This window comes from Trichosurus vulpecula, chromosome 2 (assembly GCF_011100635.1).
Source record: "Trichosurus vulpecula isolate mTriVul1 chromosome 2, mTriVul1.pri, whole genome shotgun sequence".
NCBI lineage: Eukaryota > Metazoa > Chordata > Mammalia > Diprotodontia > Phalangeridae > Trichosurus > Trichosurus vulpecula.
The window spans coordinates 58,682,667-58,708,217 of record NC_050574.1 but is presented as its reverse complement, the minus strand read 5'-3'; the positions used below and the strand labels follow the sequence as shown (position 1 = coordinate 58,708,217).

Sequence of the window (25,551 nt, the reverse complement as noted above, 5' to 3'; positions counted from 1 at the left end):
AAGTAGAGAAAGAGGAAGCCGAAGGAAGGAGTGAAAGAGAATTGAGGAAGAGAAGAAAACAGAGCGGAGGACAAGAACAACCAAGGAAGATATTTTTACATTTTAGTTCAGAAAACTTTTTAAAATGTCTATGTACATTTATTAAGTGCCTACTCTGTGCTCTTCTTGCACAAGACTCTCCGTCTCCTGGTTCTCTGCTTTTTCACCGGCTGTACTCTATACCTGGAATTCTCTTGAGTCTTCGCTACAATCCCACCTTCTACAAGAAGTCTTTCATGATTTCTGTAACCTTAATCCCCGTCTGAGATCGCCTCCAATTGGTCCTGCATATGTCTTGCTTGTACAGAGTTGTTTGCCTGTTGTCTCCTCTATTAGACTGTGAGCTCTTTGAGGGCAAGGATTATTTTATTTCCTTATATTCCTAGAGCTTAGCACAGTTCTTGGCAGTGTAGGCACTTAATAAATGCTGGTTGACTTGACAACTAATGGGGAAGACAACTCGTGGCCATTTATTAAGTATTTAGTAAGCGCTTACTATGTACCAGGCACTGGGCTAAGGGCTGGGGATACCAAGAAAGGCAAAATGGTGGTCTCTACCCTCAAGGAGCTCACTTTCCAATGGAGGAAACAACTTTGTTGATAGGAGATATCTACAGAGTAAATAGAAGGTAACCTCCAAGGAAACGGATTAGCAACAGCAATCTCTTCTGTTTCTTAGGCTCAGGAAGGCGCTCTATTCCTTCAGCACAGGGAGGTCATCTACATCTTAGGGCACTGACTACCCCTACTTCACCCACAAGGGAGGTGCTTAACAAATGCTTGTTGAATTGTAGTGGAACCCATCCTTACCTGTCTATCCTTAGGAGATTCTTTGCCATAAAACCTACCCTAGGGGATTCACCCAACATGCTAGGGGCCTGCTGGATTTTTGAATAATTTCCTGGATATCAGTGACATATGGAATAGTGAATAGAAAGCCAGCATTGGAGCCAGAAAACCTGGGTTCTAGTCCTTACTCTGACCCAAGTAAATTGTGTGACCCCAGGTAAGTAACCTGATATCTCAGTACCCCGATGGTGACTGAGTTTCTACGTTCTGAGAGTTTCCAAGCCTTGATAATCCCTAAAACTATAAATTGCAGGGCAGGTGCCAATCTGCATTGATAGATGTTGTTTCCACACCAGGAGCTCCCTATAAGAATGACATCACGGGTCTGATACAAAAATAAAACCAACAAAACACTTGATTGGTCCCATCTGTCAGCTCCTTCTCCTACTACATACCCCACATTCTTTCCTGGTCAAACAGGAGCAGAAATCTAGAGCTGGAAGGAGTTTCAGAAATCATCTAGTTGAACACACTCATTTACACACAAGAAACTGAGGGCCAGAGAGGGATCACACAGCTGGGGTCTCTGGCTCCAAATCAGGACTTTTCCCCCAGTGCTACACAATTCCCTGAAGCATGTTTTCAATGGCATTAGACTGTAAGTTCTTTGAGGGCAGGGACTGGTTTTCCTTTTTTCTATTTGTATCCTGGCACTTAGCACAATGTTTGGTACATGCTAGGTACTTAATAAAATATCTATTGTCTATTGAACTGGACCTGAGCTTGGAAGGGTTTTAATAAGCAATAAGCACTCAGTGCAGGTCTTCTAAAAGATCTCAGAGCTATGGAAGATACTGAGAAATAAAACTTGCTAGTTAGTTAGTGGTTGGCATTTAAATGGGCCTTTAAGGCTTGCAGAGAGCTTTCCAATTATTTCATTTTATGAAATTATGAAATAATTCTAATTAGTTTCCTTTTATTTCACTATTTCATTTTATTCTCCCTGATCACACTCTCTGACCAGTTCACTTCTTGGTTTATTTCCTTCTCCCCATCATTCTGCTGATTTGCCCCATCCCCACGCCAATCCTCCTGGGGGCTGCCTGAGGCTGCACTGGAGGAGTCAGGATTCTCCTTCTGGTTGGATCCTATTAGCAAGGTTGTTCAGTTGTTCAGTCATGTCGGACTCTTTGTGACCCCACGGGCTGTAGCATGCTAGGCCCTTCCACCCTATCGGTCTAAGTTCATGTTTGTCGTTTCCATGAAAACAAGGCAAGGAAGAGGAAATCATCCGGACTGGGTGAGGGAAAATGATATCCCTGGAGAGCACAGGGTAATTTTCTGAGTCTCTGCTTTGCTGGAAGGAGCCCATGTTCTGCAGGCAGAAGAGACGGACTCAGTTCAGCTCCTGGCTATGCCACTAAGGATAAGGTGTGCCCTTTGGTCCCTTTTCCCTCTGGCAGCCTCAGTTTCTCAACTGCTAAGTAAGAGGTTGGACTAGATCATTTCTAAGATTTCCAGCTTCTGTTATCAAGGTCCCTTTCAGCTTTAAAATTCTCTGATTCCAACATTAAGATTTCCCGTGCTGAAGGATAAGCCTTTCCCCCTGCTTTTGGGCTAGGAGGTAAAAAGTTTCAGCTCCAAGATGAAGCAGGTTCACCTCCCATCCCAGTTCAGATAGCTGGGTTTGCTTTCTTTGGCTGGATGAGTCACAGCATTTGTGCTAAAATGGCAAACCAAGGCCCACTCTACTTTGTCTACAACAGGGAGCTATAATTAGGAGCAGAAGTGGGCTTTGGAGGCAGCTTCGGTCATTGCCTCATGTTCCCATTCATCAAACCCTCTGCATGGCTTCAATGTTCCACCTCTTGGAGAATCTTAGAATCTGCCAGGATCACCTCAAAAACTTTCAAGTGAGATCTTTATCTGTCTACAATATCTACATATGCATGCACACATATGTATGTATATGTGGGTGTATGTGTGTGTATTAGTTTCAGGCTTATGAAAGGTACAGCATGATGAATAGAAAGCCAGCCTTGAAAGGCAGGAAGACTTAGTCGAGCCTCTCACACAGACTGGCTGGGACTCAGGGCAAGATAGTGAACCAACCTCTTGGCATCCCAAGCAATTCTAATCTCAGGCTAGAAGATGCAGGCCTGCTCTTGGTAGAGGGGACTTTCTCACCTGGAAAAGTTCCCTCTACCAGTGAAACCCAGCTGTCGGATTTTTTTCATTAGAGCTTGCTCTCTAGGGCCAAGAAACCCAGTTCTTTCTCCATGATCCACCTTCAAATATCTGAAACTTCCAAGCCTGTCCATCTAACCTCAGTATTCTCCTCTCCACATTAAAACATACTCAGTTGCTTCAACTGACCCTTATATGGCACTATCTCATGACAATATGTGTGCGTGTTTATGTACACATGTATATTATGTTATAATATAATATATAATATATATAATATATGTATATGTTGTTATGTATTATATTATTATGGCATATTATGTTACCATGTTATAATAAAATATATGTATATTCCATCTCTCATGCCTACCCTATCCATCCACCTACCTACCTATCTATCCACCTAGCTGCCCACCTATGTGGGGTGTATAGAGTGCTCAGGGAGGACTAGCACCTCCAGGGCCAAGCCCTTTTCAGGGCTGCTCAACCGCCTTTAGGGTCCACCTGTCACCCAGCTCTCATCTGTGACCCCAAGAAGTTGTAACATGTACAGCAGCCACAGCCCAGTAAAACCGTCTCAGCAGACAGGCTAAACCGGGTTGAGGGTAACCGACAGGCCTCGAATCTGTCGGTGAGTTAGGGGAGGTGTTTACTCCAAGCATATCGAGACTTTCCCAGTGGAATGGGCAGATGAGAACAATGACCAATTTGTATGTATGTATGTATGTGTGTATGTGTGTATGTCTACACACAGCACTCCAGATGAGGTCTCACCACAGCATGACTATCATGTCTGGTCCTGACCCATACCTCCCCATGTGTCCTAAGATCACATTAGCTTTCTTGGCTGATAAGTCACACTTGTCTTTATCTTCAGCCATAATGGAGTCTATTAAAAACCCCAGATCTTTTTTGGAGATTGCATCTTACAGAACAGGGTTGGTTTGGGGCTTTTTTTGGGTGGTACTGCTTCACGTAGAGCAGAGGTATCCAATTCGCAATGGCCCACAGGAGTAAGACTCCTAAATGCAGTCCCCAAACTGGATTAAAATATAACTGGGCGGGGCGGAGCCAAGATGGCGGCTGGTAAGCAGGGACTAGAGTGAGCTCTGTACCCGAGTCCCTCCATAAACCTATAAAAAAATGGCTCTGAACCAATTCTAGAACGGCAGAACCCACAGAACAGCAGAGGGAAGCAGGGCTCCAGCCCAGGACAGCCTGGATGGTCTCTGGATGAAGTTTATTCCACACGGAGCTGGGAGCTGGGAACGGAGTGGAGCAGAGCCCAGCCTGAGCGGCGTGGACCATCCAGATCAGAAGCCGGGCGCAGGGGACCCTAGCGCCCTGAATATGTGAGCTGTGGCAGTTACCAGACCCCTTGACCCACAAACACCAAAGACTGCGGAGAAGGTTAGTGGGAAAAGCTGCGGGAGTGGAAGGAGTTCGCGGTTCGGCTTCCAGCCCCGGGGGTAGCGGAGGTGGGGCAGCTACAGCTGTTGTTACTTCCGGCTCCAGGCCCACCTGGTGGGAGGAATTAAGTGGCGGATCAGAGCAGGAGTGCAACAGCCTGCTGAAGATCTAAGCCCAGTCTGGACTGGGGGTTCTTGGGGAAGGAGTAGTGCGGGTCTGACAGAGCTGGCACCTCCCCCCCAAACGTGGAACATAGAACTCGTTAGTCTACAAGCAGTCATACCCCACTGAAAAACTCAAGGGTCAAGTTAGTTGGTTGGGAATATGGCCAGGACGCGAAAACGCGCCCAGATTCAGTCTCAGACTTTGGATTCTTTCTTTGGTGACAAAGAAGACCAAAACATACAGCCTAAAGAAGACACCAAAGTCATAGAGCCTACAACAAAAGCCTCCAAGAAAAACATGAACTGGCCCCAGGCCATAGAAGAACTCAAAAAGGATTTGGAAAAGCAAGTTAGAGAAGTAGAGGAAAAATTGGGAAGAGAAATGAGAAGGTTGCGAGAAAACCATGAAAAACAAGTCAATGACTTGCTAAAGGAGACCCAAAAAAATACTCAAAAATACACTGAAGAAAACAACACCTTAAAAAACAGACTAACTCAAATGGCAAAAGAGCTCCAAAAAGCCAATGAGGAGAAGAATGCCTTGAAAGGCAGAATTAGCCAAATGGAAAAGGAGGTCCAAAAGACCACTGAAGAAAATACTACTTTAAAAATTAGATTGGAGCAAGTGGAAGCTAGTGACTTTATGAGAAATCAGGATATTATAAAACAGAACCAAAGGAATGAAAAAATGGAAGACAATGTGAAATATCTCCTTGGAAAAACCACTGACCTGGAAAATAGATCCAGGAGAGATAATTTAAAAATCATTGGACTACCTGAAAGCCATGATCAAAAAAAGAGCCTAGATACCATCTTTCAAGAAATTATCAAGGAGAACTGCCCTGATATTCTAGAGCCACAGGGCAAAATAGAAATTGAAAGAATCCATCGATCGCCTCCTCAAATAGATCCCAAAACGAAATCTCCTAGGAATATTGTCGCCAAATTCCAGAGCTCCCAGATCAAGGAGAAAATACTGCAAGCTGCCAGAAAGAAACAATTTGAGTATTGTGGAAACCCAATCAGAATAACCCAAGATCTGGCAGCTTCTACATTAAGAGATCGAAGGGCTTGGAATGCGATATTCCGGAGGTCAATGGAGCTAGAATTAAAACCTAGAATCACCTACCCAGCAAAACTGAGTATCATGTTCCAAGGCAAAATATGGATTTTCAGTAAAATAGAGGACTTTCAAGCTTTCTCAGTGAAAAGACCAGAACTGAATAGAATATTTGACTTTCAAACACAAGAATCAAGAGAAGCATGAAAAGGTAAACAAGAAAGAGAAATCATAAGGGACTTACTAAAGTTGAACTGTTTTGTTTACATTCCTACATGGAAAGATGATGTTTACGATTCATGAGACCTCAGTATTAGGGTAGTTGAAGGGAATATGCATATATATATATGTTTATGTATATATATAAGTGAATGTGTATGTATGTATATATCTATGTGTATATGTATGTATGAGTATGTATGTGTATATATGTGTGTTTTTATATATGTATGTATATATATGTATATATATATATATGTAAAAGAGAGAGAGCAGACACAGGGTGAGTTGAAGATGAAGAGAAGATATCAAAAAGAAATAAAATGAAATTAAGGGATGAGAGAGCAACATACTGAGAGAGGGAGATAGGGAGAGATAGAATGGGGTGGATTATCTCGCATAAAGGTGGCAAGAGGAAGCAGTTCTGTGGGAGGAGGGGAGAGGGCAGGTGAGGGGGGAATGAGTGAACCTTGCTCTCATCAGATTTGGCCTGAGGGGGAATACCATACATACTCAGTTGGGTATCTTACCCCACAGGAAAGAAGAGGGAGGAAGATAAAAAAAAAATAAAAGGGGGGGATGATGGAGGGGAGGGCAGATGGGGGTGGAGGTAATCAAAACAAACACTTTGGAAAGGGGACAGGGTCAAGGGAGAAAATTCAATAAAGTGGGATGGGTTGGGAAGGAGCAAAATGTAGTTAGCCTTTCACAACATGAATATTGTGGAAGGGTTATACATAATAATACATGTGTGGCCTAGGTTGAATTGCTCAACTTCTTAGGGAGGGTGGGTGGGAAGGGAAGAGGGAAGAGAATTTGGAACTCAAAGTTTTAAAATCAGATGTTCAAAAACAAAAAAAGTTTTTGTATGCAACTAAAAAATAAGATACACAGGCAATGGGGCGTAGAAATTTATCTTGCCCTACAAGAAAGGAAGGGAAAAGGGGATGGGAGGGGAGGGGGGTGATAGAGGGGAGGGCTGACTGGGGAACAGGGCAACCAGAATATAAGCCATCTTGGAGTGGGGGGGAGGGTAGAAATGGGGAGAAAGTTTGTAATTCAAACTGTTGTGAAAATCAATGCTGAAAACCAAATATGTTAAATAAATAAATTTAAATTAAAAAAAAAATATAACTGGGCAACATTTAACAAAATAAATAAAAAATACAACATAGATGTTAATTTACTGTTTTCTGGCTCAGTCAGTGGCTGCAGGGCTGTTTCCATTTGACACCATCGTTGAAGAGGACTTGGTTTCTGGGACTGGTTCAAATTCTTCCACTCACTTCCATTCACGGCCTCAGTATCCTAATGATGTTGGTTTAGTTGCTCTCTAAGGTCCTTTCCAGCTCCAATAATTGTTTCAGGATGCCATGAACTATCCTTCTAAGTGATGCTTCTGTCTCTGTTACGGTATCTCCTGATTTCCACCACCTATTTCCCCTTGTTTAGAGATACCTTGATTTACCCTCTCCAACAGATGTTCTCACGTGAGGGGTCTAGCCAACTAGTGACTGATTTGGCCAAGGTGGCACTCTGGCCAGATGCTGCCATGAAGTTGTCACTGAGTGGGCATGTGTATGAAGACTAAGGCCACGGTTAGTGACTCCTCCTCACCAATGGCATTCAAAAAGGAGAGGTCACATATCTTTTCATCAGAAGCCCAGTGAAGTGCTAAAAACAAAACAAATTTGGAGTTTTGTACAGAGAACCTGGGAAAAGCAGGGGATGTCCTCTATCCACTGGGGGTGTTGGTGTCAAAGAGAAATGGGAGGACTGAACAGTACATAAGGATCCCTACAGGGCACAAGGTGACTTAGAAAAGAGCAGGGTCCTGTTTGTTTCCTTGTTCTTTTCATTTGTTATGTTATTTCCCAATGACATTTTAACTTGGTCTGGGCCATGTGCTAGATGCCTCTGCACCAGTCTTGGTCTGAGCTGGGCTCTGAGAGCCCCTCAAAGAAGGGAGCTCATGTGAGTCCAGAATGCCACGATAGGCACAGGCTGTGCTGGGCTTTCCAAATACAAAGGCCTCAGAGTGAGAGTGACCAGGCAAAAAGGACAGGGTGTGATTTGGCTCAAGCAGAGCCAGGCTCTTGGAGTAGCCTCCATGCAAAACTGCCCGTGCCCTAGAACACAGGCCGTGGGTCACGCATGTGGCAGATGCTAAGCACAGCATCAGATGAGTGACGCCTGCCGTGTGGGACAGTGTGACCAGCGCTGGAGAAGCCATAAACACTTCATGGACTCTTAGAGGGTGCTCCAACTGTGTGTTTTAGGTTTGTACTGCATTTTATCTTATAAAATGCTTTCCCATGAGCTGCTTGACTTGATGTCATAGGAAGCCTTGTGAGAAAAGGCAGGCTGGCGTCCAAAGTTCTTCTGGAAAGTAATGGAGGAACGTCAGTCTCAGGTGTTCTGGTTCTAAGGCCTCAGGCTCCCACATCTCCAGTCCTGGGGAGTCCTGCCCTACTTAGGGTTTACTTCAATACAGAACAGAGCCAGACCAGAGTACTAGACTCTGTTAGGAAGCCTTGTGTAAGTCACTTCTGTCTGGGTTTCAGCTTCAGTAAAACTAGGGGGTAGGACTCCATTCTACCTAACGTCCCTTCCTGTCCTAACGTTCTGTGATTAAGGAGATGCACTTACAGTGGTTGCTACCTCTTCAAATAAGCCCCTAGAGCATTTACAGAAGGGGTGGGGGAATGAAATCTCAGAGAAAACTGGCAGTACCCATCTCATAGATGAAGGGGTCCAGGGTGCCACAGGCATAATATGCCCTAAAACCTAACTCCCACCCCTCCAGGGTAGCACTGGGGTCACAGACCCAAATAGGATCAGTGACAGGAGCAAATAGGAGCTCCACTGTTCAGCTTAGCCCTTTATGGCCAGGCCCAACCTGGCTTTCCAACTATACTTCAGTCCTCCCCTTCCTACTCAAGGCTCCATGATGTACACATTCCCACCTTACCTCTTCCTGACCTTTTCTTCTGCTTGAGTAACATCTACTACATGGAACCTCTCCTGATTTCCTCCCCCACTCACCCCCACCAAGGTGATCTTGTATTTTTGCCTTTTATCAACCTATTTGTATGCCTGTTGACTTACTCCATAGAAGGTAAACTCAGGGGCCTGGATTTCGGGTTTTGTCTTTGTTCTGGCACAGTTGGTACTCAACACTTGATTGGCTGATACCCCTTATTCTAAAAACCGTACCCAGATATTAACTCGGATGTGCTAAGTCTTTCAAGCACAAAACCTTCCATCCTTTGAGCCTCTTCTCTCTCACATTCGAAATAAAAGTGTGCTTGGGTCCTTCTGGAAGCCTACTGGGGTCTATCCACTCCCCTAGGAATGGGAAATCCTGCTGACTGAAAGTGAGGCAAAAACTCAATACTTATTGGAAAGAAATACCATTATTTTTCAGGCTGTCAACTTAAGAGAAAGCTGGCACATAGGCAAAACCCATTTGGAAAGATTGATTAAGCAAGAGCTCTGTCCTGACCAAGAAAGCAGAGGTAAATGGCCCTGTTTTTCCTTCCCCGTCCTCTGGAGAGAGCTCCAATGGGCAGAAACAAGGGCATGTTTTCCAGAGGGCTTTGAATATTTGTTTCTATAAATAGCCCCCATTTGCCATTAATGGGGAGGTGGGAATCATATGGTCTCTAAGGGCCCTTCCTAACCAATTATACTTCAATGAGACAAGGACAAACATGCTTTTAAATTTAGAAATTTATTCTGTTTAATCCACAAGCTTTATATAGCTTTATTTTAAAAAACCAACAAAAAAAAAAGACAAAAAAACCCAACAAAAAACAAAATAAAATAAAACGGTGAAAACATGACAATATCCAAAATTGAGATCCTTCCACTTTTCAAAAGCAAACAGCTCTGAAAGTTCAGTCTACCAACTGGAAGAACCCTAACAAGACAAGAATTATGAATGGGGCAATGCTGTCATTTCACAAACAGAATTTTATGTAACTGAAGGAACCTTTCTGGGGCATAACTGTCCTTACAAGCAAATGGGGGGGGTGGGGTGGGGGAACAAGACAGGAAAAAATGGAATTCCAGTGTTCCAAATCAACTAGTTACAACATCAGAATAAGCCCACAGTGTCCTGGCGAACAGCGTGCGTTCGTTTTCCGGACCGTCCTCAGAGCTCTAATCTTGATTCACTTCAGCAGAGACGACAGCAATGGGAAAAGAGTGTGGCATTAAAAATGCTTGTGTCGACTTCTGGTGAACAGTGGTCTCTCTTCTGGGCAGCTTCAAGGCCAAAGCCTCATAACTTACAGGGGGGCCAAGAATTGAACAAGAACTTAAAAGATAACCTCTGTGTACGGCCAGGGCTGGGAGGATTTAAAGGAACCAGACGGCTGTCAACCGTACTTAAACCCCTTTAAAAAATTTTTTTCCCCTTAAAAATGTCTCTAAATGAAGTTATGTTGGCTGTCAATGAATGTCACTAGTACACTGTGGACACCTTTTGTAATGTAAATCCATGCCCTTTTTTTACATGGTGAACCTCAACCTAGCAATTATGACAACAAAATGTTATAGCCTAAAGCTCAAACACATTTTAGCAATTGTGAAATGGAATCTGAGTACAAACCCAATCAAATGTACATTATAACAAACGGTCCCATCTAGGACTGTGGGGACACTTGCGCCTTTCTCATGGACCTCAGTGCCTTTTCCCGAAGGTGTTTCTCTAGGTCATCCAGGTTGTCTTCAGCTTCACTCTCGGTCTCCTGCAGAGAGAAAATCCAACTTCATCTTTCTAATCACTGACAAGTGCCAAGAGGAAACATTAGCAGCTCCAGAGGTTCACAAGGACTTTTGAGCAGACTCCCTGCCTTTCCCCCAAGCCTGATGGCTGCCACACTGGATAGAGGACCCTGTCCCTAGCCATGTGGCAAAGGGAGTGTCAGGGCCAGGCCTCAGGCCCTAACACCCATCCAAAGTGAAGTTCCTTATGCCAGTCTGCCTTTCAGAGGGCAAATCCAGCTTCATTTCAACCTACGCTTGGAACACAGTGTCAAAGAGGTAAATGAACTATAAAAATCATACCACATCTCAAAGTAAAATATATGTGCCATTTTATTCCTCTCAAAATTATTCATGCTGGTCTTTGCCTCAGCCACAGAGGTGACAGCTGAGTGCAATGCATTTCAGAGAATCAGATCCCAGTAACGGAAGGTCCTGAATCACACAGGAAAAATGTCAACACTGCAATAACTAGGGGAATGTGTGTGCTCTATCACTGAATTTTGCTCTCCAACCTAAGGCAGAAAACAACCTTTCCTGTGGCTTGGCTTTCCTAAGAAAGGGGAAACGGTGATATTTCCATTGTTTTATGAATAGGGAAGAATATCAAGACAACACCAATTGAAGTGTGGCTTTGGAAAGTATCAGGTCTACTCACTGTGCAAGTCAGAACTGGCTACAATGCCCAATCCATTCACCAACTGTCTTGAAAGCAGATGATACTTTTAACACCAAGCACTTTGACATATTACTACCAGATTAAACTCTTAGAAGAGGGGCACAGGTGACAATTACGTTTTCCTCTCACCACTATCTGTTGGATTGTTGTCAGCTGGTTGCATTATTTGAAAGCTTCGTTCGTATTTGTTCAAGCTGAGCCTGGGGGCTCATGTAAGTTCTACCCTTTCATTCAGTAGCTTCACGCAGCTCCAGGGCCACCAAAGGTGGCAGCAGAAGGAGGCTCTGGCCAGGGAGTTGGGAAACCTCGTGGTCCCACCAGTGATCTCTACGACCCAGAGGGCTAACTGCTCTGGACTTTAGATTGATTCCTCATCTATTAAGTGAGAGAGCCAAGCTAGAGGAATTCTAAGGCTTCTTCTTCGATCAGAAGATCAACTATCTTACCCGCCCACCATCTACAACACCCTAGTACCCCTGAAAGAAAACGGGACCCAGTGACCCCGAGTGAATACAAGAGCAGAAGTCCCCAACATATCTGGAAAACAAACTGCCCTCCTAATTGGGGTGGGGGCAGTGGGGTGAATGAGGAGAAAAGTATTTTCTAAGCAGAAGGCTTGCCTCCTGACTTTACCCAGTGGCAGCAGAGCAGCCCCTGTACCCAGCTCAGTGCCCATGTTACCTTTTTGGGCTCTGTCTCTGCTTCAGGTTCTTCCTGGGCTGATGTGGTGGTGGATGCCACAGCAGCAGCAGCAGCAGCTGCCGCCTTCTCCTTCTTATGTTTTTTGTGTTTTTTGTGCTTCTTGTCCTTTTTGTGTTTTTTGTCCTTCTTCTTCTTCTTTTTCTTCCCACCACCTTCCTGGTCTGAATTCTGAGAAGCCATGAAAAAAGCAATTGCACTGATTAGCCTCAGTGGTCTCACCATTAGGACAGATGCTGGAAATCCAGGCCCAACCCCCACATCTCCCAGGCCTTGTGGAGACCTCAGAAACTGCCAGCCTGAAGGCAGGTAAGCTCTGACAGGAAGATACAATATGGGGAGACCATTGTCCACATGGAAAACCCAACAGGTTAGGGAGAAAGCCAGGCTCAGGAAGAATTTGGAAACATTCTCATTCCAAATGTCTGGTTCATGAGTTCACAGGACTTGGAGCTCAAAGAGACTCTGAAAGTCATCTAATCCAACCCCATCATTTCACAAAGAAGGAAATTCAGGTCAGGAATGAAGTGGGCTTGCCCATGGTCACAGAGAAAGTGCTCGATTGTCGACAGTGTTCCTTTCCCTCCGCCTGCCTATAGGATTGTGTCTCAGCTGTGCAGGGGTCACTGCCTCCATCTGCATCCGCGTGTCACCTACCTTTCTCTGCCTGATTGGCCTGGCACATTTCTCTCTCTTCACTAGGTCTTCCTTCTGCCTCTGGAGCAATCTTCCCAAACCTGTCCTTGACCCTTTACATCTATGCTGCTCATTTCCTCCACCCCGTGGCTTCCATCATTACCCCTGGATGGCCAACTCCCAAATGAAAGCACTGCCAGCCTTGATTTCTCCAAGTCCTGCCAGGCCTACATTTCCAGCTGTCTATGGGATTGTCTCCACTGGACCGTCTCCTATCCAAGACTGAGCTCCTCTTCTGCCCGTACCGAATGAAACCACCTCCCAATCTCTGCTTAAACTACCACTATTCTTTCAAAGCTGCATGTTTCCCTACATGTTTCTATAAAAATGTGTACAAAAAGAATTCTCCCAACCAACATACATAAACCATAAAGAACCAAACATTTTTCTAGCGTTTGTCCTTGAAGGAGCTTTTTGGTTAGCTCCTCTAAAACTCATCCCACATTTTGCAAAGCAAACCTCCCAAGATGGCACTAAAGAATAAAAACTAGTTTGGAGTTTTATTATTTTAAAACTAACCCAAGTGCAAACTTAGGCAACGAAGGACAAAACTTCTCTCATAGGGAGACTACAAAGAAATGAAATCCCCATCCAGCTGTGTTTAATGCTGGATTTAAAAGTGCAATTTCATTCAGCAGACTGGACTGTTTAACTTGCCACGATTTCTTCGCTTCTCTAACTTCTGAGATAGCATCCTACAATTCTATTAACTCTGCTCTCACTTTTTTTCTAGTGTAAAATACACCATTACCGAAACACATGTGAGCCTTCCTCCTTCATTATGAGAAACACTATTTAAGGGAACACAGTGACTTTAGATCATTCTCATTTTCTGTCTCTATAGCATATACATGACTCAAATATGCAATTATAGGGCTGTAACCAAAAACACTCCAATTAGCAAAATGTCTTGAAAAAGACACCAAGTATTTGGTTTATGAAAAACTGAAGGTTTAGGACAAATGCTCATAGACAGAATCTGCCTGTGGGACAATGAACCTATTAATCTTCAGTTTAAGTAAAACAGTGAAATACTTCCAACAAAACACTGAAGCATTCTAGAAACACTTCTCTGGGAAATCCAAGAATGAAAATATCAACGACTTAAAAGATCAAATATGAAAAGTGAAGGTGACTAATGGGACATTTCCCACTCATATAATCATCGTGATTATTCTTACTACATTTTTCTGGGTCTAGACCTGTGATTAATACAAATGATACCCTGAGGGGAACTTCCCTGCACCAATGCAGATTAGGCAGGAGGGAATGAGAGGCAGGGTTTGAGCACAGGCTTTCCACCTCTCTCACTTCTATGCCTTCTATTTTTTTTCCCTGCAGCCTCTTCCCACATGCCCCTGCCCTTCCTACACTTCCCTATTCCCTAGCCACCTAGGCTTGAAACCTCCTGGACATTGTTTGTTGTAACCTGTTGTGAAATTGTGTTGATTCCAAATTTACTGCCTGGCCCAAGGAGCAGGCTTGTTTATTACCTTACAGAGGTGCTGAGGTGACCCTGTTTCCCAGCAGTGGCCTTGCTCTCCTGGTTTTCCAGTAGCTAAGGACAGACATGGACCTCTGCTTTCATTGATACAGGTCTCTCACAAACTGGCTGTATTCCATATCCTAGCCAACCTGAAACTGCCACACACACCCTGGCCCAACTCAAGCACAACCTGCCCCCAACTCAGAGGAATCTCTTCCTCAAAACTTGCACCTATCCCAGCTATGTGTGTCTGTCCTTCTACTCCTTCACCTCTGCATCCCTAATACCAAATATGATACCTAGCACGCACAAAGTAGCTTGTAATAACTGCTTGATGACTTGAATCAAACAGAATTACGTAAGCCTTATCACCCTTCTAACAGAGGGCATGGATAGGACCTGATTTATTTTTCTATCCCACCCCCCCCCCTCCCAAGTTGCTGCTGAATGGCTGAACAAACCAAGAGACTCGTACCCTGGCAGGCGATGGGCTCGGCGTGGGGCTTTTAGCCTTCTTGACAGGTGCTGCTGGCGACCAGTTTGTGGATGGGGACTGAGACTGGGTGGGGGATGGAGGTGCTTGGTGTTTCTTAGCTGCTGGCTCAGGAGATCTGGAGGCAGATCTGGAAGATGAGACCCTTCTTACAGACTGGGGACTTGGTGAGGCAGCCCTGAAAAGAATAAAAAATTAATCCCCCAAATTCCTTAGTAATATATACATACATACATACATACATACTCTGCCAATTCACATTAAACATCCTAGTCAAATTACATTGTTTAATTTGATTCCCCATCGAGGGGGAAAGCAAAGGCTAAAAAAACTAATAACACTTTCTTTATGATACAACTTACCAGTCTCTTAAACTGTTCCTTCATATTACATACACCAGGCCACTTTACCATAGTACAAAGTCCCACAAGACGCAGGAAAGTAGTAATATGACCACCTCTGAGGGGGCAAAGACAATGCCAATCACTTGGAGTCCAAAAAAAGAGTTTACACCCCTAGGTGGAAAGGTGCTACAGTAATCTGCACAGTATCTCCAACCCAGCATCTGCTCACAAAGGCATCCTAAATCAAACTAACAGGAACATAATCCACATCTCCAAATTCCTCCTTGGGGATGAAGAAAAGCAAATTCAAAGCACTTTATTATTCCCCGACACACTTTTCTTTTCTCTTCCGGAGTGCTTTTCAGGTAAGGGGAACACCGCAGGATCCCCAAAGTCATTATTTTGGAAGGATTCCATTAACATTTTACTAAGGAGCATCAAACAAATCCATACGTACTAATGATGATGTAACGATATAACTTCTTGAAGACTAAAAAGAGATGGTGAAAACCCTATCAAGTTTGCTTCAAATGCTTTGTATTTCTATTGTTTTCTGACATGCTTAGAAAACTCTAACACTTCGACAACAAGGCCCTGACCCTTCTTCTTTCAACTAGGGAGACTATTTCCCAAGTAGCTACGTCTAAAAAACACAAGGCAGTTAGGGTTCCACTGCTGAATCTTTCTGTATTTCATTAGACTAAGTCAGTCCTGCCATCCCAAAGGTGATCCAGTAATTACAGCCTCTCCAACAGTGGTCCTTTGCTCTTCTGACATCGGCCTTTGAAAGCTGAGGGCTGGCCTCTAAGCTTCAACAAGGCATCCAAGAAGGAACTTCAAATACCAGATTTGCTTACAACGAAACCAAAGGACCATATACTTTAAAGCTAGACGGGATTCTCAGAGATTAAATTCAAAGCCCTCATTTTATAGACATGGGAACAGATGCCCAGGCTTGCCCATGGTCCCATGGGCAGAGACAGAGATCTAGGATTCCTATCGGGCCCTTTGGATTCTAAGGTCAGCATTCTTTTCACTCTACCACATCACATACCTTCAGTGTAATACGGCATTCTAGCCTTCTACATGGAGTTAGAAGCATACAACTGGCAGAAAGGCAGAGCTTTCCATAGAATGAATAACTTTCTAACCAAAAAACAGAATGGAGGCCCATGTGTTCAAGCAAAGACTAGACAAATACTCATCAAGGATATTGTAGGAGGTGCGGATGAAAGGGACCTTTAAAGACACTGGGTAAAACATCCCCTATAACAAAATCTGCTGACAAATGAACAGAGTGTAAAGTTCAACAATCCTAAAAGCACCCACTTTTTTGCTTTTCTGGGTTCCGGGGTTCTGGAGACTCTCCTGATAGGCCTAGTGCTTGGTGATGGGGACTGCCTTCTTTGGGGTGAAGATGAAGCTCCTCTTCGGAGTGGGGGAGGACTTGCAGAGGTATGAGGAAGTCGAGGCCGTGGTGAAGGTGAATGCCGTTTGTTTGGTAGAGGAGACCGGGTTTCTCGGGTAGATCGGCTAGGGGGTGACCCTTTCCTATGCTTAGATGATAAGGAAGGGGAACGTCTCTTTGTAACAGGGGAACTTCTTGGCTTCGGAGGTGGCGAATGGGAGACCCGTCGCTTTGGGGGAGGCGATGGCGATGCTCTTCGCTTGGGAGGTGGTGGTGGGGAAGCTGTTCTTCTCTTAGGAGGGGGGGAAGGAGAGTATCTTCTCTGGATTGGAGGAGAGTATCTTCTTGGAGAAGGTGAGCGTCGACGTGGAGGAGGAGAAGGAGTCCTAGAACAAACATACAGACACTAAGATGAAGAGGGGAACAAAACACAAAGGAAAGCTAGGTGGAAAGTCTCCATCTACTGCTGGAGGGATTCTCTCAAGCCATGCTGAGATTTCAAAAATTTCACACCAGCCAAGAATTCATTTTCTAGAAAATTCTGACTTAGCCAGAATGGTGGACTGCAGTTAGCTCAAGTAACATAGAGATTTCAAATTTTCAAAAATTCATCTAGGATAGGGTAGGATTATAGAGCCAGAAGTTACCTTTGAAGTCAATTAGCCTGATACCATCACTTTAAAGGCAAGGAAACTAAGCATACTCAACACAGACTATAACGAAAATCAATTTATCTTTTTATGATGATTCAAAAGGCACTTTGGAATCTTGGGACCTACTTCTTAGTAATAATTATTAACAATTTATTCTTAGTATACAGGAATCATAAGGTATGAAAGGTGTAGAACTTTAGGTTTAACATATAAGTACTATTACCTTAGAGGTTAAAAAAAAAAAACCTTAGAGATCATCTCACTGAATCCCTTGTCATTGGTAACAGAGGCCCACAGAAAAGCAACTTGCCTAATGATAACACATCTAGTTGATCGCAAAGCCAAAACTAGAACTCGGGTTCCTAATATTCAGGCCAATGCTTTTTGGCTCATATCCCCAGTCTGCAGGTAGAATGAAGACCTCTGCCCCCCTCCCCCCAACACTATTATAACTTTCTAGTTGAATTCTAGATAAACAATCCCTAAGATGCTTTTCTCTCCTTTCATCTCCCTGGATGCAAAAGGCTAACCCTATCTTGAAACTAGTATTTAAAGCACATAGAAAGACTGTGGTTGTAATATAAACTTCAAGTTCAAGCCCCTGTACACTTTCAGCCTGCCAGAAGTCTCATAGTTTCTTGTAGGCTAGACCATTTAGGTCACATGACAGCCACAGATCTATGCTTCCTTGTCAATGATCCCCAAGCAGAAGCCATCAACCCCCTAAAGCCCTGAGGTACCTGCGCCGTGGTGGTGGCGGCGGCGGTGTGGGAGACCTCCGCCGCCGGGGTGGAGGGGCAGGAGAAGGAGAGCGCCGTCGTCTGGCCGGTGGTGGTGATGGACTTCTTCTCCGTCTGCTACTAAACCAAAAGAAGGGCACTATTAATTGTAGTTTTTGTAGAATCAAATATAACAACAATTTCTCAAGAAATCAGAAATCAAGAAAAGCCTCGTGTTATAGCAGAGTGCCAGGAGTGGAGTTGGGAGCTGGGTTCTAGCTCAGCCACTAATTGGATGAACAACTTTTCACAGCTTTGGGCCTCATTTTCTTTACTTGTTGAGGGAAGAGATTAAATCAGATTAAATCAGATTAAATGAGTTACAGGGTTCATTTAGTTTCTAAATTTCAATGAGGCTACACATGAGAGAGGCACCAGTGGCTTGAAAGCTGTGGTCTAAATATAACTATGCTAAGGCCCCTCTCTTTTGTGTATGTATATGTGTAAATAAAACCAACTTAATATAAGGTTAAGAAGACTAGGCTAACTTGGCAGTCTCATTATAAAAAATGTTCACCAACTCTGCCTGCCATCCACCAAAGACACAGACAAATGCACATTGTAGCTTTCCTTTCTCAACCAGCACAAATACATTACTCTCCTTAATCAGACATCTATTTATCTGCAAGCCTCCACTATCTACTGTAATCAAAGTGTTTACAACTAAAATTTGAAGACTGCATTATGCTTTTGGGGGGGGGGGGCGAGGAGGGAAGAGAGATATGGACATGGGACTCAGAAAACCTATTTAAGATCCAACTTAAAAAACACCACTTGATTCGGAGTCAGAAGACCTAGGCTGGAAAGCCAGTGTTGTCACTTACTAAACAGTTGTGAGCTTGTCATAATCTCTCAGTTTTCCTCACCTGCAAAATGCATACTGCCTGCATCACGAGGTAGGAGAGGAACGAATCAGATAATATTTATAAAGTGTTCTGTAAACCTAAAAATATTTTGACTTGACCCCAAGATTTCAGTGATAAAGGGAACTCTACTTAAGGAAATAATACCTGTAGAAATAACACTCTGGAACTTTTAGTCTTAGGAGAATTTCTTGGGACAAAAGTTAAGTGACTTGACCAGGTTCCTAATCAGTATATGTAAGAAAGAAATATGACTTGAACTCAGGTCTTTCTGACTTTGAGGACAGCTGTCACATATATAAATGTATGAGCATGCTATCCAATCACACCCTAACTACAAAAGGTGCTCTTCAGGGATCACACTTTTCAGACAACATGCCAACTGCTTTACTGGATACCATTACAGGGGGATTTGTTTCAACACTCCCATGGCTCTATTCTGAATAGAAAATACTGACATTTTAGGATTCAGGGGATATGAAAAGGAAGGCAAAATATAACAAAACCAAAAACACACAACTCTTGACAAACACTCCTGATCCAGCAGAGGCAGATGCAATGACTGGATGTTCTTGTTCTTAGATGGGACAAACTAAGAATGACAGGAGTTGTAAAACTCGGGATGACAATCTTAACGTCCAAGCAGGAGGACTTGGATCACTCAGGGAATTAGAACAAAGATCTATACCTCTTTAATTTTGTTATGGACACCCAAAAGTGCTGAGGGGGAGGAGAATTTCTAAAATATATTTATAAATTTAAGAACAGAATCTTAGATGTGGGGAGGTCAGATTAAAATTGAACATGGAAACAAACTACACAACCTCAGAATTTAAAAAAAAATATGTAGTAACAAAATAACAGAAGAACACATGACCTGGCAGTCCACAAGAGTTGGAGCGAATTTGGACAGGTCTATGCATGGAGAGGAAAATGTCCTGGCAATCACTCAAAAGAGGTGTCAAAGCAGCCACCTCTATGCCCAGCCCTATGGGATATGACAAGAAAGCTCAGGCAACTTTGTGTGAGTTGAAAGCCAAGATCATATGAGGTAAACAAACTGTCAAAAGACCTTTAGAACTCAGACCAAACTAATGAGAAGGGGGAAAAAACAGATTTGGAGTAGTGAGTTCTGGGTTCAAATCCCAGCTACTAGTACTCATTACCATGTGACCTTGGAAAAGTCACTAAAAATCTTGCTAATCCAGTTTCTGATCTCTTAAGTTAACTTGGTTACTCTAGCTTCAAAAGGGAGCCAGCCTGCTATTTTAATAATGTCCTCAAGGGGGCATGACAGTGAGACCTTGGTCAAAGGTGTCATGAAAAGCTGAGAGAGAGCTGGTTATTTTCTCAGCTTTTGTCTAAGTACCCACTGCTTCCACGGTGTTTTAAACCTCTAACATATTTTCTACTATCTGTCTACCTGCATACAATATTTCCTCTAATAAAGGAAATAAATTTTAAGACCAGAGAAGTGCGCTGTCTTTTCACTTGGAATCCCAAATGGTCCTTTTTTCACCTCGAAAAACTAGCTAGGCTTAAACTGCAAAATTCTGACAGTCATTTTCAATGACATTTCATTGAACTAAAATGACCTTTTACTAGGAAGAGAGGAACACCAAACAAATCTAGTTGAACAACGTGAGCTGAAGTGAGAAGAAATGGTAAGAAAAACGTGATTTGGTTGCAGTAGGTCCTACATTCAAACTTAGATCTGTCAAACATGATGCAGTCGAGTATCTCTACAAGAGCAGGCCAGACCCATAGAATCAGTTACATTACAGCTAGGATTCCCCAGAGAAAAGACCAAAATTATGGGTTAACTCTGGTGAAATGAAGCCAATCTTCTTTGGACCCACCTTATATCTTTTTAAAGGTTCTGATTTTTCCAAATGAAGTTGACTGAGCCAATACATGGTCTACCAGGAGCGTATCTGTGGCTTATCCATCACTGGTTGCGCTATGATGCCCCAGACTCATGGTTCTGGATTAAGAACAAACACTTCCCAATATCCTCACTGAAATGTACAGTTTATTTATTGCGCTTATGATACCTAGGACTCCAAACAATACCAAAATGGTATTAGTCAGAGCACCTGCAACACTTGAAAATGCTAATTAAGTAACTTCTGTCTGATTAGAAATAGGTCCAGTTAAATTCCAACAGGTTTTGAAGGTTTTGACATCAACACTTTCATTTACTTTACTTTCACAGAAAAATTCGGCATCATTTTTTCCAGGGTTTTTTTTTCCCCATATGAATCCAAAAGCTGGCCAAATTATGGAGCCCAAGGTTCTTAAAACTTAGTAAGTGGATATCATTATCTTTTAAATATTCATTATCATAAAGATTCAAAACGTATTTTATTTACATGTAGGATATAAAGTTTTATTATAAACAAAGATATAAAATGTTGTATTATATGTTTGGTTAAGTGTTTTTGAGGAAAGAGGCCATATATGTAGAGATGTATAATATACATTGTAGAACATGAAGAAATTAACTTGTCACATAAGATAATCTAATATTACTATGTCACGACTAGACATTTTCCATCATTCAAAATTATTTTCCTTCTGCAGCCCTTGTAGGCTCCTTTCCCTAGAGAAAAATGGTGGTATATGGGAAAGAAAACTGAATTAGCAGTAGGAAAAATCTAGGTTTTGGTCCTAACTCTGCCACTAACTTGCAATGTGCACCTTGGGCTGTTGGGTCTCCATTTCCTTATTGGTATAGTGGGGGTTCTACTAGATCACTGCAATCAAGGTCCTGCCCAGCTCCAAAGTTCCAAGTCCTCTAAAAAAAAAAAAGCCTTTTGCAGAGCAGCTATAAATATATACATCTGATATGATTGTAAACATTATTCAAAGCTAACGTAACAAGAAACTAAGAAACTGGGCTTCTGAATCAAGGAGCGTCTCCTTGTTGTGATCCACCCTGATTCAGATTCACCTGGAAGGAAGGTAACTAAAGCTTTGATACTTAACCCTAATTTACAAAGTGATTTCTAACCAACCTTTTAATCATTGGCGATTGCCACCTCTTTCCCATCTGCATCCTGAGAGCAGTGGAGAAAAACAAATGTCAAAAACTTGATTTACCATACATTTACTTTGATACAATGTGACACTGAGGGAGACAAAACTGAACCCCACTAAACAGAACTACTTCAAGCTCCTTACACTCATGCAAATGACAAAACATGCGTATACAGTTCACAATTTCATGCCACACATTAACAATTATCAAATTTAAACCAAACCCCAAGATAGAATCGACTGAAGATTCCCTGCAAGAAGCACTAACACTAAGCCACACTATTCTTCAAGAAGAAGGGCTCAGTCTGCACCAGGGGTGGAGAACCTGTGGCCTTGAAGTCACATATGTCCCTCTAGGTCCTCAAATACGGTCCTTTGAGACCAAGTTTTACAGAACAAATCCTTTTATATTAAGGGGATTTGTTCTGTGAAGTTTGGATGCAGTCAAAGGGACATATGTGGCCTCGAGGCTGCAGGTTCCCCACTCCCAGTCAAGAAAGTCAATTCTCACTGGAGCAGTGGCACTAAGACTTAGTAAAGAAAGTTACCGAGGAGAGGACTCTTTCTGGCGTTTCCGTGGTGATGGGGATGCACTCCGGGAGGCTGAATGTCGTCGACGCCTTCCCACTTCTCCATTTTTCACGTTTGATCTCTTCGGTCGCTCGTCTTCTGAAGAGGAGGAGGAGCCAGAGTCTACAATCACACAATTGGCCATGGAAAATTGAGTTAACATTTTACGCTCCTGTGCAATGGCCAACTGTAGCCAGGCTGGCATTTGACTTTTATCCAAAACCCACCAGGATGAGCGTGTCTGTTTAAATACATCTGACATCTCTTGAAAGCAAGGTAACAACATGGACAAGCTGCTAGAATTAAACCTCTCGGCACCATAAACCATCAAACACCTAGCACGGACACCCCTTTGAAATATGCAGATGATCAAGAAATGCTCACTGGTTTTGGAACCAAATACAAGAGCAGAGAACACATTATATCTATACAGAAGAAATAACTAGATTTGTCTAGGAGGTCACCGACTGTTCTAAAATCCAACAATAAAGCTAAATACCTCAAGTTATTTTTGTTTCTGGGTATTCAACTGTAATATTTTACTATTAAAAGAAGGCAGTTTGGGGAAAGGAGAAATGGAACTGAGTGATATCAGTACATGAATAAACTAATTGAGTCATCTATGATAATCTAAAACTGAAAAATCATAATCTTTAAAATCATTAGCCCTGTACTACCTTTGTTCTCAAACTTCTCTATCCCCACCCAACACCCCATACAATCTCTATAAACCCGTGTTATTTCTTACAAACTCTGTGGCTTGAAAAGTTCAGATTTTCTTAGTTTCCTTTGAAAATGCTAAATTCTTTAATTCAATGACCCTTCCCCATAATACACAAACACAAAGCAATTACAATACAGCCTCCTAATAAAAACTACAAAAACCTACGTTAATATTCAAACAAGCATTTGCATCTTAATTGCTTAAATGGATAGCCTGTAACACTTTGTATCTATTATACATTTATTCCACCTATTTCGACATAGTCATTTGAGCTTGTGTAAAGAAAATTCTCAAACTGTGAATCTGAGGGTTAAAGCTCTTTTAAAATTTTTAATTTGAAAACATCACCTTAAATTTCTAAAAAGTACTGTTCATGTACCACAGACTTCCAACAGCTCTAATGTCTGAGGGGTTACTATGAATGGTACAAGAGGTGATTCAGGGACGTGCCCTAAACCTGAAGCATACCATGAGCTAAAATAAAATTGAATTTAGAAACCAGATTTCTCATTTGAGATCAACTCAACTGAACAAACATGCTACCCAGCACATGAGCAGTCCAGTAACTACAGCCATGTCATTTCATAAAGGCCCAGTAGTAAAGCAGATGAATGAGTGAGGACTCAGAGCCTGTGCTGAAAGAACTCCTGCTCCAGTAGGAGGAAGCTGGCCTCTTAATCCAATCCCTTGGGGAGCCCTCCCTTTCTAACCCAGGTAAGAGAAATCCCAGTGTCTGTACCAGAAGAAGACTGCTGGTTTTGCCTCCGGTACTGCCGCCTCTGTTGCACGGAATCAGCTGCTGCCATTTTGCCACCTTTGTCTTCTTCTGAAAGATACGTGTGTTTAGAAAGTGTTTACCCCTAAGAGACACAAAAAAATCTATTTTTCTAAGACTGGGTGGCCTTCTCTCCTGAGGGTCAGTAAGATTTGCCAGGATTTTTGGAGATGATGTAGGATTTCACGTCCTCATTAACAGTTATGAACATCTTCCACAGTTCCGCACAACCCCACTGCTTCCTATCTATACCTTACATCCAATCTGGCCTGGAGCTGATGGAATTATGATCCCCATTTTACAGACTCTGGTCAGGGGTGAAATGACTCATTCAGGCCACACAGACCTACTCTAGTGGTGGCAGGCTTCCTGCTTTCTCCCTACACTCCTAGTATCCACAGGGATTTCAACTACTCAAAACAAAATTAACACAATGTTAACAAAACTTACCCGATTCAGATAACTCTACTTTCCGAGGTTTTGGTGCTGGTGAAGGTGACTCCCTTTTCTCCGTACCTTTATGTTTTGTTGCTAGAGAAGAGAGGAAACAAAGCAAAAGGTGTTCCCATGAAAGGGTGCTGTACCGCACTAACATCCCAACGAAATCACCCTAGAGGCTACACACACAGCCACGTGAACGGCGCATGGAATCTCGGAGAACCCAGCTTGGGAAACCTTGGCTTTTTGGTGAGCTAATGACTTTTTAAAAGTAATTATTCAGATAGAAGTCCCATCAAGTACTCTGAAACATACACAGCTCCACAGAGTAACTGGTTGAGGAACCTTGTTCATAGAAGGCAATGTTCCTGTCCCCCCACAAGAGAACTATTGGTGTGCTCATAGACTAGGCAGAGAAAAGGGCAGTACTCAGGCAGGATGTGCCCTGGCCAGGCTAGTACGGCAGCATGCATTATTTTCTGCAGATGCTCCAAACATGTGCCTCCAATTGGGGGTACAACTAAGAGGCTATGAACGTTCTCCCTAAAAAAAAAATAAATGGGAATGAACACTGAAGTGTCAATCTGGTGAAAAACTAAAAAAGAGGCTTTGGTACTCAAATTCCTAGTACTTGTAGTACTAAGAATTTTTCCTGGGGACTGGCTAGAGCCTAAGGGGAACTGACCAATACTGCATAATAAGTAACAGTCAAATGAGAAAGAAACCCATAATCCTATCATAATAAGCAGGGACAGTGTCATTTTGGGCTCCATAACTTAAAGATACGGAGAACTTAGGGAAGGACTCATTGGGAGCATGTTACTGTCCCAATTGTGTATTCAGAGGACAAGGAACAAATATGGTTGAAGGGTCAAAAAGAATTGAGAAAATTAATGAAAATAGAATTGTCAGAAGAACAATGATTTAACCATGTTCAACACTACATAGAGGATGCTTAAAACACCAAAAATTTAAGCGAGAAAACAGAAAGAACTCCCCAGGTTAAGTGCTGTGGTAGGAGCATTTTTCTTGGGCCAATTAACTTTTCTGGGTCCTCAAGTTCCCCAGAAAGGAGAGGGTTGGACTGAGCTCTAAATCCTACAATTCAATTAGCTTAAGACAGATTTATCTAGCTGAGGTAAAACATAAGCAGGCTGAGTAAAGCTGTAGTTCTCGAAACCACAACTTCAAATTCCCTAAAATGAGTAGCTATAATAGTTGTACTTCAACACTGACCTCCCCGCCATCATCCCTTCTATGATATACC

At 42.8% G+C, this 25,551-nt stretch overlaps 1 protein-coding gene across 13 annotated transcripts in view; it reads right to left on the bottom strand.

The window, feature by feature from the left end:
- Positions 1 to 9,582: 9,582 nt before the first annotated feature.
- The window catches only part of SRRM1 (serine and arginine repetitive matrix 1), a 36,698-nt gene continuing 20,729 nt past the window's right edge, over positions 9,583 to 25,551 (bottom strand). For 3 of the 13 annotated variants that reach the window (XM_036742914.1, XM_036742916.1, XM_036742926.1), the window contains exons 10-18: positions 24,297 to 24,377; positions 23,811 to 23,897; positions 22,326 to 22,470; positions 21,756 to 21,797; positions 17,837 to 17,956; positions 16,365 to 16,829; positions 14,674 to 14,869; positions 11,999 to 12,187; positions 9,583 to 10,622 (exon numbers count right to left, since the gene is read on the bottom strand). In XM_036742914.1, coding sequence (XP_036598809.1) covers positions 10,518 to 10,622; positions 11,999 to 12,187; positions 14,674 to 14,869; positions 16,365 to 16,829; positions 17,837 to 17,956; positions 21,756 to 21,797; positions 22,326 to 22,470; positions 23,811 to 23,897; positions 24,297 to 24,377 — 1,430 coding nt within the window. In that variant the 3' untranslated portion in view covers positions 9,583 to 10,517. The remainder of the gene's footprint in view (positions 10,623 to 11,998; positions 12,188 to 14,673; positions 14,870 to 16,364; positions 16,830 to 17,836; positions 17,957 to 21,755; positions 21,798 to 22,325; positions 22,471 to 23,810; positions 23,898 to 24,296; positions 24,378 to 25,551) is intronic. The other 10 variants (XM_036742915.1, XM_036742918.1, XM_036742920.1 and 7 more) reach the window with 6 other exon arrangements.